The 16,269-nt window shown below is 35.0% G+C and overlaps 2 protein-coding genes across 4 annotated transcripts; one reads left to right on the top strand and one right to left on the bottom strand.

Moving 5' to 3' along the window:
- Nucleotides 1-1,786: 1,786 nt before the first annotated feature.
- On the bottom strand, nt 1,787-8,581 carry OstDelta (oligosaccharide transferase delta subunit). Its single transcript, XM_080154308.1, has 14 exons — nt 8,451-8,581; nt 7,852-7,897; nt 7,555-7,643; nt 7,213-7,468; nt 6,908-6,991; nt 6,523-6,665; nt 6,201-6,338; nt 5,762-5,989; nt 5,340-5,397; nt 4,895-5,034; nt 4,309-4,450; nt 3,326-3,452; nt 2,863-3,002; nt 1,787-1,973 (listed from the first exon to the last, which is right to left on the bottom strand). Exons 1-14 carry the CDS (start codon nt 8,556-8,558, stop codon nt 1,816-1,818), a joined length of 1,857 nt encoding a protein of 618 aa, XP_080010434.1. The 5' UTR covers nt 8,559-8,581; the 3' UTR covers nt 1,787-1,815.
- A 5,186-nt stretch (nt 8,582-13,767) lies between these two features.
- On the top strand, nt 13,768-16,269 carry LOC145314409 (elongin-C-like). 3 transcript variants are annotated; one of them, XM_080154302.1, is made up of 5 exons: nt 13,768-13,908; nt 14,062-14,129; nt 14,251-14,372; nt 14,997-15,095; nt 15,825-16,269. In XM_080154302.1, exons 1-4 carry the CDS (start codon nt 13,823-13,825, stop codon nt 15,093-15,095), a joined length of 375 nt encoding a protein of 124 aa, XP_080010428.1. In that variant the 5' UTR covers nt 13,768-13,822; the 3' UTR covers nt 15,825-16,269. The 3 variants fall into 3 exon arrangements, with proteins under 3 accessions (XP_080010428.1, XP_080010426.1, XP_080010427.1); XM_080154300.1 differs by having other exon boundaries at nt 15,749-16,269; XM_080154301.1 differs by lacking the exon at nt 15,825-16,269 and adding an exon at nt 15,450-15,671.

Genomic DNA, 16,269 nt, shown 5'->3' with positions numbered 1-16,269 from the left:
ACGCAAATGTGTCAAAACTTCCCCCCCCCCTTAGCCAATTTCGTTTTTTTTTGTAAGAATTGCTGTAAAACGCTTCAAAATTGAAATATCTTTAAAAAAGGAATACAGATACTTATGGATAAATGTCTTAGTAAATACTAACTGACATACTCTATCTCTTACAGGGAGGTCATACCATATCATATTACCCTAACAACAAAAACACCTTTAGAAGTGATTTGGACACCTATAACTGATTCTATGGCCAATATACTAACCCAATAATTACCAAAATCCAAGAATCTTAAAATATTTTCAGTTCTCGACTTTAATGCCACCTTTCATGGCGTTTCAGAATACATGTTCAAATGGTACCTCCTAGTAGAATCCAATGCCATTTTTAAAATGCTAAAGAACATTTTTCTAGCTCATCTGTGGCCAATTCTAGAGTAATTGTTTTAAAAAATAGTTTGAAACTTTGATGTTTTTCAGTTCTCGATACATGACTTTAGAGTACAAAGGGATCTGTCGTTTGACAAATTTTTCAGATCTCAGACCACAGATGGGCCAGAAAGGTGTTCTATATCTTTTTAGAAATGGCAAGGCAAATGAAAGGCAGTTACCGTTTGAACTTATAGTCTAAAATGACAAACCGGTGCCCTTAGGACAGCCTAAAGACCGGTAACCGATAACCTTAATGTTCAGGTTTAAAGATTCATTCTTCGCGTATTTTCGAAAAATCTTGATTTTACCTTCTACCACTTAGAATCAAGATAGAACCAAAAAAATTCATAGTATTGCTTATTTTTATGTATAGAACAGGTATTTGAACCGCGACCAAAAATTTTTTTTTTTGAAATTACCTAGTGTTCATTATAGGTGCATTTTTCATTATTTTTATTATTAGCATACAAAGATAAAAATCTGTAAAAAGCTCTTACATGAAAAATCCAATTTTTTTTAATAACAAGAAAATTAAAATGCAAAGGAATCAAGCTTTGATACTATAATACATAGTTGCTTTAATTGGTTTCTTTTTATGCATGATCAAAACAATAAAAAATCATAAGGTTATTTGCTTTTGTAGTAACTATAATGCAATTATAAATATAACAGAAGGTACATAAAAAAGTATCTTAAACGCGAGGCAATTCAAAGGTTTCGTGAAAAAAAATATTAATTAAAGTTAGATATTGTGTAAAAAGAAAATCAAAATACTGTCTTGTTGAAATTAATTTTGAATTTTGTCATATAAGAAATAATGCTTTATGACTAAGTACAAAAATGTATGAAATGTTAATATTTAGAATGTATGTATTTTGTTATTTGTCAGATTTGTTTCACGACTTATTGTGTACTTGTATTTTTCTAAAACGAGAGAAAGAATTATGCATCTGACTTATTTTTATATTTTAACAATAACAACTATTTCCTTAATCAGCGCATTACAAGTAAAATAATGCTCCGTTTGATCCCCTAAAGCCATCTTAAAGCTTTTAGACAATTTTTCTTCAAAAGATCTAAAATACTGCAAAGCTTTGTGCTCTATACATTTCCACATAAATTTCAAAGAAAATTATACAACAAAAAAAAGCCTAAATAGAAACATTAGGACAAATATTTTGACTTTAAATAGAAGTTTTGATTCAACAAGGACGACTTTGCCTATAATAGTTCACCAACAGCATTTTCACTTTATTATTTATTGACCTTGAAGTAAGTGTCAGACGTTCGAACTTAAATATCTTGTGGTAGTAAAAAGATGGTAAATTCCTAATTTAAATTCAGATGCCAAATCTTTTCTTCCCTGCTTATCATCATGATTAAGAGATCAATCTACTTGGTTTTCTTTGCAATGCCGGCGAGGAGGTAGTTTCCAGAGATGAATGTTGCTAGTCCCAGGATGGCTAGGTATCGGACAGTCTCGAACATGGTCAGCTCCAGCCAGAAGTACACGTACAGCGCGAAGATGGCGCCTAGACCGGCATGGAATCCTTAATAAGTATAACATTTAAACTAATAGTTCTTAATAGCAGTAGATTTTATGACAGGGAATCTCTATTGTATGTATATAAATTTCTAAATGTGTCTCTTAGTGTGAGTAAACGTCAGTTGAGGTTACACCAGATTTTCATATGTAAGGGGGGGGGGGTTTAATGCAACCATCTCGTAATTAGTGATTAAATGGCACTTAGAATTCGAATTTCTATCTAAAATTTTTCATGAGTAATCCTTGGTAGGTCTATTTTCCCTAAATCGAACAAAAAGTTGGAAAAGTAACGGCTGGCGGCTCAGCCGTTTAGCCGTTTTTGCCTATTTTCAGGGCAAATTCATCATTAATTACGTAGGAATCAACTTTTTAAAACATATTTTTGGTTTAATTCATGTTAAATGATAGCAATAACCAATTTTTAAATTTCTAGTACCAACAGCTACCAGCTAGAACCGTTTGATAAGGTTTTTGAGTGAGAAAAAGTATTATGTGAAAATAGGTTTTGTGACTTTTTTTGCTCTTAAGATAGTAATAGAATGGCAAAACAGCTGAGCCGCCAGCCGTTAGCCGTTACTTTTCCAACTTTTTGTTCGATTTAGGGAAAATAGACCTACCAAGGATTATTCATGCAAAATTTCTGATCGAAATTCGAATTCTAAGTGCCATTTAATCATTGATTACGAGATGGTTGAATTAAACCCCCCCCCCCCCTTAAGTCAAATTCATAACTGGCTAAAATAATCCCCTTTATCCAATCCACTACCCTCCTACTGGATGAACGAACTACCTAACTAATAAAGGAGTTCCATGCTAGCATGTTCAAAATCATAAAACCTTGAGAAGTATTTTTTCGAATTAATTTAGTTATTGGTAACAGCTGATTAACTTACCAAGAGCAGAAAGAGAGAAGGAGAAGTTGGAGATATTAGCTCCCAGCTTGATCCACAAAATGAGGAGAACAAGAATGGGTGACAAGCAAAGCAGGGTGAACACGGTGGAAACAGCTTGTGGTGGCCTGGCCTCGGGCTCTCTGAAAAAAATTATCAGTAGAATTTTGTCTTTAAATAACTTGAACGATTTTATCAAAAAAATTAAATGAGTTATTTATAGTTTTAGATATCTATGTTGAACAAAGTGCTATGTGATTTAACGGCATTTCTTACAAAAACAAGAATGACAACATCCACAAGTAGTGGAACACAAAAACTTGTGGATAGACCTACGGCCAAAGTGTGTTATAGAGAATAAAATAATATTTGATGCAGTTCACGGTAAAATGTTCCTGAGATCGATTTTCTCCAAAAATCTACTTATAAAGTCAAAAATATTTTCACCAAAAAAACTTAAAATCACCTGAACAAATGTGTAATCTCAGGTTTGGGCTGGAAGGGCTTGGCCGCGTCAGCTGGGGCGGGTGTGTTCAGGTCCAGGTTCATCTCTGTGAACACCCAGGTTATGGGGTTGCTCACTACGGCATCTCCTACACATACAAAGTCATCAAGAAAGGTATCTCACAATATTATTGCCCAAATTTTTTTTTCCATTAAATCAATTTCGGTAGAAAGACCAAACATAGAAGCGTGCAGAGTGGGGTGTATCCATCCCCTTGATAAAACTAAGGGGGTTCGATATATTCCCACTTTGACAAGGGATTACACACCCATGATGAAATACTCCATAATAGGAGGGGGGGAGGGGGGTCAACTGGCGATTCACAACCCACATTGATTTAGGTCTAATGGAGGATTTAAAATTTCCCTGATCACGCCACTGTTTTAGAAATCTTACAAGTAGGAAAGGAATAAAAAGTCATTTTTTGAAACAATAACATTAGGAAATAAGAAAGATGCCTATCTGATCACAAATTATATCACGTTATAGCACTGTCTGATTTTTAAAAAAATAACAGATTATTAACTTAATTCACGTCTCTATTCTAGATTCAACTAAAGCTAACAAAGAATACAAAGATTTTTGCTTATTCATTCAGCTTTACAAAAAGAACACATATTGTATATTTACCACTTTTTTGTTGAGAAAGCTTTGATTTTTTGACAAGATATTTCTTAATACATAAAAGGTAATTTGTTTTGATCAATAATTGTAGGTATATGGAATTGTATACTGATTTTTCTGATGTGGAAGGGCAGAAAAATAGAAAAAAAATATACCCATATATAATTTTATATCAACAAAATAGCCTAAAAACCTTCCTGGAGCCTATAAGAAGCTTCACTGTAATAGAGGACTATATCGGTTTAGCGGTAAGCGAGATCCTTCACTACAGACAGATAAAGCTTACTACTTTATGTAATAGGATAAACTAAAAGCCCTACCTAGCATCAAAGAGAAAGAATATTTGCCAGATCCCTTTAACAATTCTGCCTCTGTGTCCAAGTCCATCTCAAACTTGTATACATCATTCATGTCAGCCTCAGCAACGTAAATAATCTCGGCACCGGATTCGACATGGGTCACCTTGAATAAATATTTTTTTAAACTCAACATGAGAATTAACCTTTAGTCACTGCACACATCGAAAAAGTACTTACTGGATCAAACTTAGACACCAATTGCCATGTTTTAGCAATTTTTCTAGCAAAAATGTAAAAATATTCTTTACTTTTACATATGTACGACTGTCCCTTTTTTAAAGCCTTTTTCTCTCATGGAAAAAAAAACCATATTCCTTCCTGTCCCCCCCCCTGCTGTGCAAAAAATGTGCTTCTTAAACTTTTTTTGTCAATAAAACTAAAACTCATTCTAACAGAATGTACTTAGTTTTTTAAACCAATTAATGATTTTTCAACAAATTATAAACACCGTTTATTTAACTTATGAAATAAATATAACTTGTTTAAATAAACTGTTTTTATTACTCTTAGACAACATTTCTTGAATAAAAAGTTTCGTCAATACTACCTTAACAAAAGCCTGATGAACAGTCAATGGTTGATTGTTAGTTGAGGACAGGACACTGAAGGTAAGGGCCAGCCTGTCCTTCTGTCTGACACTCTGCCCATGGCTGGTTTGTGGGTAGGTTAGCTTGTTTGACTTGGTTCCTGAATATATTGGTCATGCTCATTCTACTCTTTTAAAGTTAATAATGATGATATTGATAATATTATTTTTTTCTTCTCAAAATAAAGGTCTTAAATTCACTAGGTATAATTACTTTAACTGTGCTGTTTTTTTTAGGGATGAAATGCAAGCTAATTAATTTTGGCAAGAATCTCACCTCAATAACTGACCCGACTTCCCAACTGGAGATTACCCCATTATTTCATAACCTAAGCCTCTACTATGACAGTTTCTCAATAAGAAAAATGAACATAACACAGCAATTAACATATATTATTGTTCTCACCTGAATCACTGTCAATGACCTTCAACACGGCGTTGCTGATCTTCTGCTCAGCAAGAACCTTGAAAAATAAACAAAACTTAATTTTCAGTCAGAATAGATTATGAAAGAATTTTCTATAAATATTAAATTGTAAATTACTGCAATACTTGTCCTATTTAAAAAAAATAATAAATTAATTTACTGATAATTGGATCTTACACAAGATTTTTATGTTCTCTAATAAAGTGAAAAAAGCAGCTGACTACAATAACGATCCCCTCCACCCCCTTTACTCCATTCCCTCCCCGCCTACTGTATAAAGGAACTGACCAATAGACGACAAGGGAAATTGCAACCTTAATTGACGACAATTTTCCCCCATTATAATATATTCTACCTACATCAATTAGGTACATTATATTGTAATAAAATATAAAGGGTACCTTAACGTTAAGTTTAACAGCAGTGTTGCCAACAAGCTTGGGGTCAGCCTTGGCTGGCTTAGCCGACACGGTCAGCTCGTAGAATCCGGGCTCTGGGTTCAGGGACATCAGGTTGAGGGTATAGCCGTCCGCGGTTTTTGTCATTTCCTTGCCGGTAACCAGGCTGCTGTCGTCTATGGTAGAGGAGGCGCTATCGACGGTCACTTTCATGGCACCAACAACGTCACCCTAAAAGATAAACCTTTATTTTGATGGCATAACTAACAACCCTATGATAAGTATTGCATTATTTGTTGTTTGTATTAGTGTTACTCTGATAGATAACTCAAATTTAAATAATAGAACTACATACCAAACTGGAGCCTGCTTACACCTTAGATCATTAAGTATGTTATGTGTTCAAAAGAAATTGTGTTGACCCGTGAGTAATATTATTTACCTTAAGATCAAGGACTGAGATGACTACATTAGGATTAGCAGTGCTGATGGCAAGAGGACTGGCCAGGGACACAGAGACAGGGGTAAACTGGGCTGACCCGGTCATACTTACAATACCCTCCAGCAGTTGCAGAGCTCCCTAAACAAATGTTAATGTAATATCATCTTGATCAAGATTTTTAGTTTTTACCTACCATAAAAAATATATTTTTTCTCTCATAAAAATATTTTTAGAACAAAAATTGCTAAAAAAATGAAGAAAAAAAATTATATAGGTATAATGTCTATCATTTTCATTAGGTAATTTTGATGAATAAACTGACCTTGGCTTGTTGAACAGATTTTCTGGAGACCAAATAGTTGGCAAACTTGACTGCCTGTTCAGGGGTAATTTGCAGCTGCTTCTTGGCCTTAGCAGCCAAGTTAGCGGCTCCGGTCAAAACAATGCTAGTTACACTAAGGCCACCTTAAAATTTTGAATAAAACTTAATTAAGCATATACGAATTAATCTTAAAATGTACTATGTGTTACATTAATAGACCAAAAGAAAGTTATCTCAAATTACTAAATTAAAAAATATGTCTATCTTTCCACAAAAATTTACAATCTAACCTAGGCAGAATCTTACACTTTATAAAAAAGGCAAGGGAGTTTTTTTTAATGTCTAACTATGAATCTGTGTACTTCAATATGAAAACAATGCATACCTTCGAACTGAAGCATCTTTCCATCAACCTCATCGGCCTGGGCAACAACATCTTCAATACGCTCGTAGATTTTGTTCACATCTCCTAAAACAAAAAAACAAAAAAGTCCACATAAGCTTCGAAACAGAATCAATTTATATAAGATATATGTACAAAATCTAAAGACACTTAGCTATAGAGAAATATGAAATTTTTTAACTATTTTTACACCTTTCTTGTCCACCAAAACGGAATTCATGCACGATTAACATGAGCTAATTGTAACAATTTAGGAGTAGTTGCGCTCCTGCAATAAAAATCTTTACCGGTGACCAAAGAAGCAACATGGAAGGCAAGACCCAGGCTTCTGAGAGAATCATCCTTCTTAATGGCAGCATTCAGGGCAGTTAGAACAGCCTTGTCCACCTTACCACCAGTATTAACCAGTGTGTTACAGGCAAAGTATAGAGAAGCAGAGCTGCTGCCGTCCGAGCTGCCAGATTTGACAGCTTCGGTGGCTTTTGCTCCAAGCTTTATTGGACAGCTGAGAGCCGCTCCGACACCAGATGCTGCATACAAAACCTTAAATTAAAGTTTTTCGTTGGTTCGAACTTAATTTGTTTAATTGACTGATTAAAGTGAATAGTGTTTAATAAGATTACCCTTACCTCTAAAGAAGAATCGTCAGCAAAGCTAGCAGCAGTCTTGCAAAGTCCAGCCTTGTCGCTAGCCTCAGATCCAAGCAGCTTCAAACCTTCAACCAAGGATTATTTACTTGCGAAATTAAAGCTGACGAAAAATTTCTTGATTTGATTATTCGTTGTGCCATCGGCAAATTGATCATTTACCTATTCAATCAATGTCTGCTTAAGGTAAATCAATGTATAACCTTGCGATGTTCCAATATTCAAGATATTATCAATGATAAATATATAACAATGATATGTAATCAAAATCCTTTCCTTGAACACAATGATAAAGGCTGGTTATGTCCCCATCTGCAGTACAACTCTAAAAAGTAATAAATCTAAAGAACATACTATTTACGGAAAATATGTACGTCCATGCATTAATTTTTACTTAATATGGATTAGACCTTTAACTTTATTCGTGACGTTTCTTTGGACAAATATGATTCATGTACTAAGCCGTCAAGGAAAATTGCTATTTTTTACTGAGAACTGGATAAAATAAACGAGATTTGGACAAACAAACTTTGACTTTAATTTGAGAGATTAAAAATTATTAATTTAGAATAAAGGTAATTAGTGGCAATGTTTATTGTTTCAGCTTTTTACTAAAAGATTATAAGATCTCTTTCTATCCATTTACATCATTTTTCTATGAAGCAAATCCACTTTCTCCGAGTATCATCGATCATCAGATTTCCCAATGATATATGATCAATATTAGGTCGGATTAATTTTTATGTAGTTATTGTAAATAATTTACAATCTTATATTCTAGTAATATTTTTTTAATTTTATGTTTATAAACTAAAAACCAACAAAATACGTAATAATAATAATAATTTTAATACTTTCTCAATTATGGATTACAATACCTGTTCTAACAAAGATTTGAGCCTTGTTTTATCCTGTTGTGTCAGATGATTTGTGGGACTCAAACCCGAGCATAAAACACCAAGCAATAATATACACAAAATTCGCATCTTTAAAGTTTTGTCTGAAATTATAGTTTTGATGTCAATAAGTGTTTATATATATGTTTGTGCTTAGTAAATACGTCTTGTGAAATATACGTAAGAGAGGGTCAAAACTAGCTACATCTTACCATTTATTAGGTAAGGAGGGGACGTAGGAGTTTAAATACTATGGGTAAAAAAAATTTTTTAAACACGATCTCGATCTTTATATTCTTTATCTTTAATACTTTTGATACCTACTCTGTTTTCTTTCTTTCTGTAGCCCTTATCCTTCTTCTTCATGATTTTCGTCATCAATTGCCAGGTTGAGAAATCTGGCGGCATCCATGGGTTTGTTCCAGAGGCTGGTGACAGTGAGGTCTGTGGGGTTGCCTGGACAATTAAAAAGGTGGGCAGTAGTGTGACTATTATCGCAGTGGGGGCACTTGTCTATTACACTGCGGTCGATGCGGGATTTGTAGCTGTTTAGGTAGCTACTATAGCCAGATCTTAGTTGGGCCAAAGTTGATCTGGTGGTTCTGGGGAGGCTTTTCTCAGATCCGTTGATTTCTGGTGGTCGTGTTTGCAGAACTTTATTGTTGTCATATCTGCTAAGGGCCTCCTTTACAGATTTGGTGTGGATAAACTTGAGTTTTTGTTTGTAGTTTCCCTCCGTCAGATTGCGAGCAATGGTTTTTATTTCATTGCCAAATTTAGATGATAGGGATTGTTTCATCTGGCGGAGGGGGGGAGGTCTGCTGAGATCAGTGTGGTTGGGATGATCAGGTTTCTGGGTGGCAAGTAGAAATTGTTTGCTGATCATCTCACAGTGATCACGCACTTTCATCACCTTAGTTTCGTCATGGAGATGGTCTATGTTAGACATCCTGTGGCAGCCAGTGGCGACTCTGAGGGCGTGGTTCTGAGCTACCTGGAGTTCATCCCATGATGTCTTGCTAAGTGAAGGGGTCCAAAGAGGGCAACAGTAGTTAAGATGGGACTGACCTGTTGCTTTGTAGGTGTTGATTATTACCTCTTTTTCTTTCCCCCAGGTGGAGCCAGCAAGAGCTTTCAGAACATTGTTCTGAGCAAGGATCTTGGTCTTAATGTTGCTGACATGTTCTTTGAAGGAAAGAAGACCGTCAAAAGTGACTCCTAGGATCTTAGGCTTCTTTTCAGTAGGCACGGGTTCTCCATTAATCTCAACATCAAGCTCTCTTCCAACATCACCAGAGAATGTTGAAAACACTGTGGCTGATGATTTAGAGGGGGAGATGAAGAGATTCCTTGATTTAAACCATGAATCAAGGGTGATCAAATATTCATTGATCTCCTTAACAGCAGGTTCAATCAGAGGGCCAGAGTTAAGAATGTTACCATCATCCGCGTATGATACTAATTTGATGTTTCCAGGTGGTGAAGGCATTTTGGACATGTAGAGGTTAAACAGCAGGGGTGAGAGAACCCCTCCTTGTGGTACACCCTGTTTAACTTTCCTATATTTAGATTTTGAGTTTCTAAACATAACAAATGTCTGCCTACCACGTAAATATGAACACAGGAACCTTTTGATGTAGTCATTCATGTTGAGCTGATTAATATCTTCCAGGAGTATTTGATGGTCAACTGTGTCGAAGGCACGTGAAAGATCAATGGCTACTGAAACGGTTCTGTGGACAGGTTTCTTGCGGTTCAGACCGGTGTTAATATGGTCAAGGATGGTTTGCAGTGCAGTGTTGGTAGATCTCCCTTTCCGAAAGCCATGCTGATGGTCGGCAAGTTCAACAGCATCATTGATCATGGGAAGAAGAAGTGCTTCCAGGATCTTGATGGCAGGTGAGAGTAAAGAAACAGGACGATAGCTTGGACCGAGATCTGCGGCTTTACCTGGCTTCAGAAGGGGAATTATCTTGGCAGTTTTCCAAATACTGGGAATGATGGATGTAGCCATGCACTTGTTAAAAATCTTGGTAAGGAAGTTGATGGCATTAGGTCCAAGATTTTTTAGCATGATGGGTGAGATCCCATCAGGTCCAAGCGCTTTAGATGATTTGGCTTTCTTGATGGCTGCTAGTGTCTGGGCAGAAGAGAAAACAACAGGTTGATGTTTTGATTTCTTTTTCAGAGAACGAAGAGTTTTCCTCAGCTGTTGTAGAGGTTTTTTGTTGGATGAAGGTGTGTATTGATGGTTAAATTTATTTGCTATTTTCTTCGCATCTGTGAAATCCTTGTTATCAAAATATATACCTTGATTGTCAGGTTGTTGAGGTTTGTTGTTTAGTCTCTTGATTGTTGACCATAGTTTTTTGGATCCTTGTTTACAGCTGGCAAGGTGTTCGTGCCACTTGTTCTTCCGATGTTGGTTGATCTTTTGATTGATCTCTTTGTTGATGTCAGGGAGTCTGGCATCAGCTGGATTAGCTGTACGGATCTCGTCTCTCTTTCCCATTAGTTTTACAGCTTCCGTCGGTAGAGCATTAAAAGTTGTTGGAATCCTGCCTGCAGGGATGAATTTTCTGGAGGCTTTCTGGATAGTCTGACGGAAAAACTTTTCAGCTTTGTGGATGTTATTTATAGGACGGGCATTCTCGAAGATGTTTTCTGTAAATTCCTGGAATTTTGGCCAGTCAGCTTTAGAAAAGTTCATGTATGTAAAAGGTCTAGAATTAGATCTTTTAAGTTCAGCTGTCAAGCTAATGGTAATAGGGAGGTGGTCAGAGCTCAACTTTCTTTCTACAGACCAGTTAGTGACAGGTAGCAGGTTGGTTGAAGCTATACTGATATCTGGTGATGTTGCAGCATCATTTGTCACTCTGGTGGGCAGGTCTTCGTTAATAATACCACAATTTTGGGCAGCTACTGAGTCAGCAAGAGCATTACCCCTTGCGTTAGGTGTTGAATTGCTTAACCACAGATCATGGTGGGCATTAAGGTCGCCAAGGATGTAGTAGTTGTCACCAAGATCCAGGTAAAGATCGTCAAGGTTGGGTGTATAACCTTGACTGCAGCTGGCTTGAGGTGGTATGTACACGTTTCTGATCTTAAGAGGCGAATCCTCTCCTTGGATGCTGATGGTCATGGATTCTAGGTGTGGGTCTTGTACTAGACTGGCTGGAGTTTTGTCTAAGGTGAATGTGATCTCCTTATGTACAAGGAAAGCAAGGCCTCCACCTTTGTTAACTCCTCTGTCTTTTCTGACCAGCGTGTAGTTTGGTGAATTAAGTGACTTAGATTTAGTTGTCAACTTAGTTTCTTGTATTGCGGCAATCAGGATTTTTTTCTTTTCCATATGTTGGAGAAGTTCATCGATTTTGCTCATTATTCCATTGATGTTCCATTGCAATATCTTGGTATTGAAGCCTGTGTTAGGTAGAATGTTGGGTTGAGGGTTGTGGGGGGGAGGGGGGTTACGAGGGGGTGGGGGGGTTTGAGAAGGGGGAATGAAAGGGGGAGGGGGGTGGCGGGTGTTGCAGCATGGTCCGGTCCAGGTGGTGTATTTTCTGCGTTCACTTGATGTTTTTAGTTGAGAACATTTGACGTGGAGCCAGGCCAAGCATTTGGAGCACTGAACTGCTGTTGAGCCAACAGATTTGTTGCATACTGAGCAGAACCAGGGACCCGGATTCTGTTCAATACCAGCTCGGATGAGAAGGAGCCGAACAAGACAGGCTGGAGTTGTCTTATTCTTTGTCGGACAAATTAAAAATATAGTTCAGCTGAGGGGTGAGCCTCATTGTCGTTGATGTTAAAAAACCTCTGGATGTGGATTTGATGACGATTCCCATGTTGAAGGATGGGAGATTGTAAGCGTTGGCTCTTGGCTCCACGTCTGCTGCTGATGGTGTTGCTGCTGATGTTGGAGGTAGATGTGCTGCGTAGAAGCGGCCAACATAACATCCTACTCTGTTAAATCTTTAGATTGGATGGTTCAAAAACTAAGTATTAACAATTTATATAATCTAACAAAAGGGACAACTTAAGATTAACTAATGAAATATTGATCTTTGATGTAAACTTCTTATTTATTCCTAAATGTATCAGAATACGTAACACTTATCTACTAAGTTCAAATTAATTTAATCTTATCTTATCCAAATATTTTACAAAACGATCTATAAAACAAGGATATTTTAATTACTAGAGTATTGTTTTAAGTATAAAAGTTAATTATTTTTATGGTTAATATTATTTTCATCATTTCTATCTCTTTTTTGTATATTTGTTTAACGCCGGCTCAAAATTAATAATTCCTAGCAGAAGTTGTCGTATTTATGAAGAGTCAGCACAAGAATGTACACTAATCCGAGTGTACACTAAAATACATAGATCAAGGACAAAAAGTATCGGAAATTCAATTACATGAAAGTAATCGGATGTTTATCTTTTTTTGTGTGTGTCTCTTTCTGTCTTTGGCTTATGATTTTGCTAACCGCTTCACTCATATATTTATCCTATTCTGTGAATCTTCAACACCCCATTTCCTTTCCCTTAGGTGCCCCTAGAGGCCTCTAGGAGTAGAGCCATAGTGTTATATATTAAAACATATAAAGCCATACTATAATATAGTTTTTTTTTATCGATAACAATTATTGGGTTCTCTTTTTAGGGTAAGCATCACAATTGATGGATTTAGGCTATTAGTTATATTCAGATTTAAGACTTGGGTTGGTTTTAAGCTATTTTTTCCAGCCCCTCATTGACCTTTTCAATATTGAGCGCCTGAATGTTGGGTCGTAGTCGCTAATATAATATACAAGTATTGTCAAGCAATATTAATCTCGTTTTGATATTTTGGTTATTATATTCAAGAATTATCTTTTAGGCATGTATTTGGATCTTAATTAGGGTTGTCGTCTACTAATCAAGTGTGAAAACCCTAAAATATTGTGGTGAAACTGCAGCATAAGTTGAATTGATAGATTGCCAAACAGACAAAATAATCAGACTTTGAAATAAATAGATTGCAATTTTGGTCGACCTTTTAGCATTTTTTATTAATTAAAACTATTTCCGATCTAGAAATAAGTAGTCAATGAAAGTATAAATGGAGTGCCAAACCTCTTTTCGCCAGACAGCGCGGCATTTTTACCATCAGTGCGCGTCAAGCTCCATTTTCATGCTTTTAATCTATTTTTCTGCTTATTATTGTGATTTTTATCTAATTTACTAGCCAAAAGTCAAGATTTCTGCACTTTTTTCATACATTTTCCAAATTATTAAACAATTTTATATAGTAAATGTATTAAAACTGTCCCTTTTGTGTAAAAATAAAGAAATTTAGCCATTTTGAAATGATTATTTTGTTTTTAGAATTGAGCACAAAAATGGATACAACCCCAGTGACAGCTTGTGGCGGCTGTGAAGGGCCAGATGCTATGTAAGTTTTATTTTATAATTAAATACTATCATAGAATGTTCAACTTTTGATATTAGTCCTATTTTATCGAATCTGTACGTTTTAAATGCGTAAATATAAAAAATACTAATGTGAATTATTTTATTCATCTTACTGTTTTTTTTTTATCAATAGGTATGTAAAGCTGATAAGTAGTGACGGTCACGAATTTATTGTGAAAAGGGAGAATGCTTTGACTTCAGGTGAGTACTTCATTGAGAACTCTAGAAATCTTTATTTTTTTGTTAAAATTTTTATGTATTTATTTCTCACACATAAATAATAATAAAGGGCTTTCTATCGATAATGTTATTATTATTCCAGGTACTATTAAAGCTATGCTATCTGGTCCTGGCCAATTTGCAGAGAACGAAACGAACGAAGTCAATTTTAGAGAAATTCCATCCCATGTTCTTCAAAAAGTGTGCATGTACTTTTCTTATAAGGTATGTGTATATATAATTAGGTGTATGTATGTAGTAAATATCAGCAAAGAAAATATCTTCAACGTTATAACGCCTAATTTATATATTGGATTTAATATATACGTGATGCAATTTACTACAGGGTGTCGGAGCCGTATAATTTTGATGCGGCTCCGGCTCCTCGAAGCCGTATCTGGAAATACGGCTCCGGCTCCTTCTTTAAAATTAACATCAATTTTGCTCATTATTGAATTTGATAAAATAAAATAAATATAAAATATTTTGCTTTTATTTGATTAAAGCTATATAAAAGTAGAAGGATGTGTGTCTATTTGTTAAGTAACAATAGTTTTTCAGTTTATTATATGGAAATAGACCGTTGCCAAATTATAATATTACTTTAAAAAATCATTTTTAGCTAATCAGGAGCCGGAGCCGTTTTTAACAAAAAATACGGCTCCGGCTCCACCAAAAATGTTGCTGCTCCCAGCTCCGGCTCCGAAACACTGCAATTTAGAATGTCTGACAAATCTTTATATATCATCCCTAATCTTTATTCTATAAAATACCGACCTACCTAATTCAAAAATTATATTAATATTAGAAAAGCTATGCTAATTATAACTTACCTAATAATTTATTCAGGTACGTTATACCCATAGTTCTGCTGAAATCCCAGAATTTCCAATTCAACCAGAAATTGCTCTGGAGCTCTTGATGGCTGCAAACTTTTTGGACTGCTAGGTTTATTTTCAGTATTTAGACTATTGAATCTTATTCTCTTCCTTTCGGCAAATGAGAAGTGGAAAATATACCTACTTTAAGTTCTAATTTAGATATTCAAGATTTTTCCATAACTTTATCTCTTGTCATTATGAAGAGAAAACTTCCCTTGGCTGTTATTTGTTTAAGAAATAACTGTCAAAGCCTCAAATTGTATTATTCAAATCAGTCATTAAAATGCCTTAAAATGCGCTTGCCTTCTCATTCTTAGCTTTGCTGAATAAAAAACGTTAGCAAATATTTTTGTTAAAACAATTTATGACAAGTAAAACTCACATATTTACAGTCAAACACTCGAAAAAGTTTTTCAAATAGTTTGTAGCTTTTGTTGCTCTATATCACTTAAAGTAAGTGGAAGGCTCTCTCTGAATTACTACATAGATAATAAAAAATATGGGTTCCTCAAAAATTGGCAAATCAAATACTTTTGACTTATTTTTGTTGATGCATCGACTAACAAAATGCAACTAAACCTCTTAAGACCTATTTCGAGTGTCATGCTGTATTAAGTAAAGTTTATAAAATATCTGAATGTAATTGATGATTAATGTTTGTTTATTTCTAATATTTACAATAAGCTATTTTAAGCTTTTTTATGTAAGTCTTATTTTTAGGTGATTAACATTTTCATCTTTTGACCATTGTTCTTATGTTGCTTGATCTCATTTTTGCTATTTTTTTTAATATTAGTTAATTATGGTTGTGATATGAACATTTTAACAGTATCTTTCTATTTTCTTATTTATTTTAATGGATAATTGAATTGGACATGAAAATTAAAGAATAATTAAAATAACTTTAGGGATATAAAACTTAAAATAAATTAAACTTTTTATTGCATAAAGTTGATGGTAATTCCTTCGAACTGAAAGTTATCCTTAAAGAAATGTATTTTTATTGTAAAGTTAGCAGAATTAGGTGTTTAGGAGAGTTCAACTGGGATAATGATTTGTCGGGAATTTTGGCCCCACAGTTCCACACGTCGGTTCGGGGTATTATTTATTTATTTTCCATGTCCATTCACTTTTTCCTTATTTTTTTTGTGATTTTATTACACGTAATTGCACAGTTGTAATCCTTAAAACGACGTATGTAATGTATCTATCTATCCATTAAATTCATTCTGGTTTCAGAA

This window comes from Acartia tonsa, chromosome 3 (assembly GCF_053477335.1).
Source record: "Acartia tonsa isolate MP-2025a chromosome 3, ASM5347733v1, whole genome shotgun sequence".
In the NCBI taxonomy this organism is placed as follows: Eukaryota; Metazoa; Arthropoda; class Copepoda; order Calanoida; family Acartiidae; genus Acartia; species Acartia tonsa.
The sequence above is the reverse complement of the archived record's forward strand: the minus strand, read 5'-3'. Positions and strand labels throughout refer to the sequence as shown.

Bases quoted from the DNA above. Each gene is read 5' to 3' on its own strand.
- LOC145314409 (XM_080154302.1), top strand. From the start codon at position 13,823: ATGATTATTTTGTTTTTAGAATTGAGCACAAAAATGGATACAACCCCA. The intron at 14,130-14,250 runs GTGAGTACTTCA...TTATTATTCCAG, and splicing joins GGAGAATGCTTTGACTTCAG to GTACTATTAAAGCTATGCTA. The intron at 14,373-14,996 runs GTATGTGTATAT...TAATTTATTCAG, and splicing joins GCATGTACTTTTCTTATAAG to GTACGTTATACCCATAGTTC.
- OstDelta (XM_080154308.1), bottom strand. From the start codon at position 8,558: ATGCGAATTTTGTGTATATTATTGCTTGGTGTTTTATGCTCGGGTTTG. The intron at 7,644-7,851 runs AAGGAAAGGATT...AATCCTTGGTTG, and splicing joins CAGCCTTTATCATTGTGTTC to AAGGTTTGAAGCTGCTTGGA. The intron at 1,974-2,862 runs GTAAGTTAATCA...ATACTTATTAAG, and splicing joins CTTCTCTCTTTCTGCTCTTG to GATTCCATGCCGGTCTAGGC.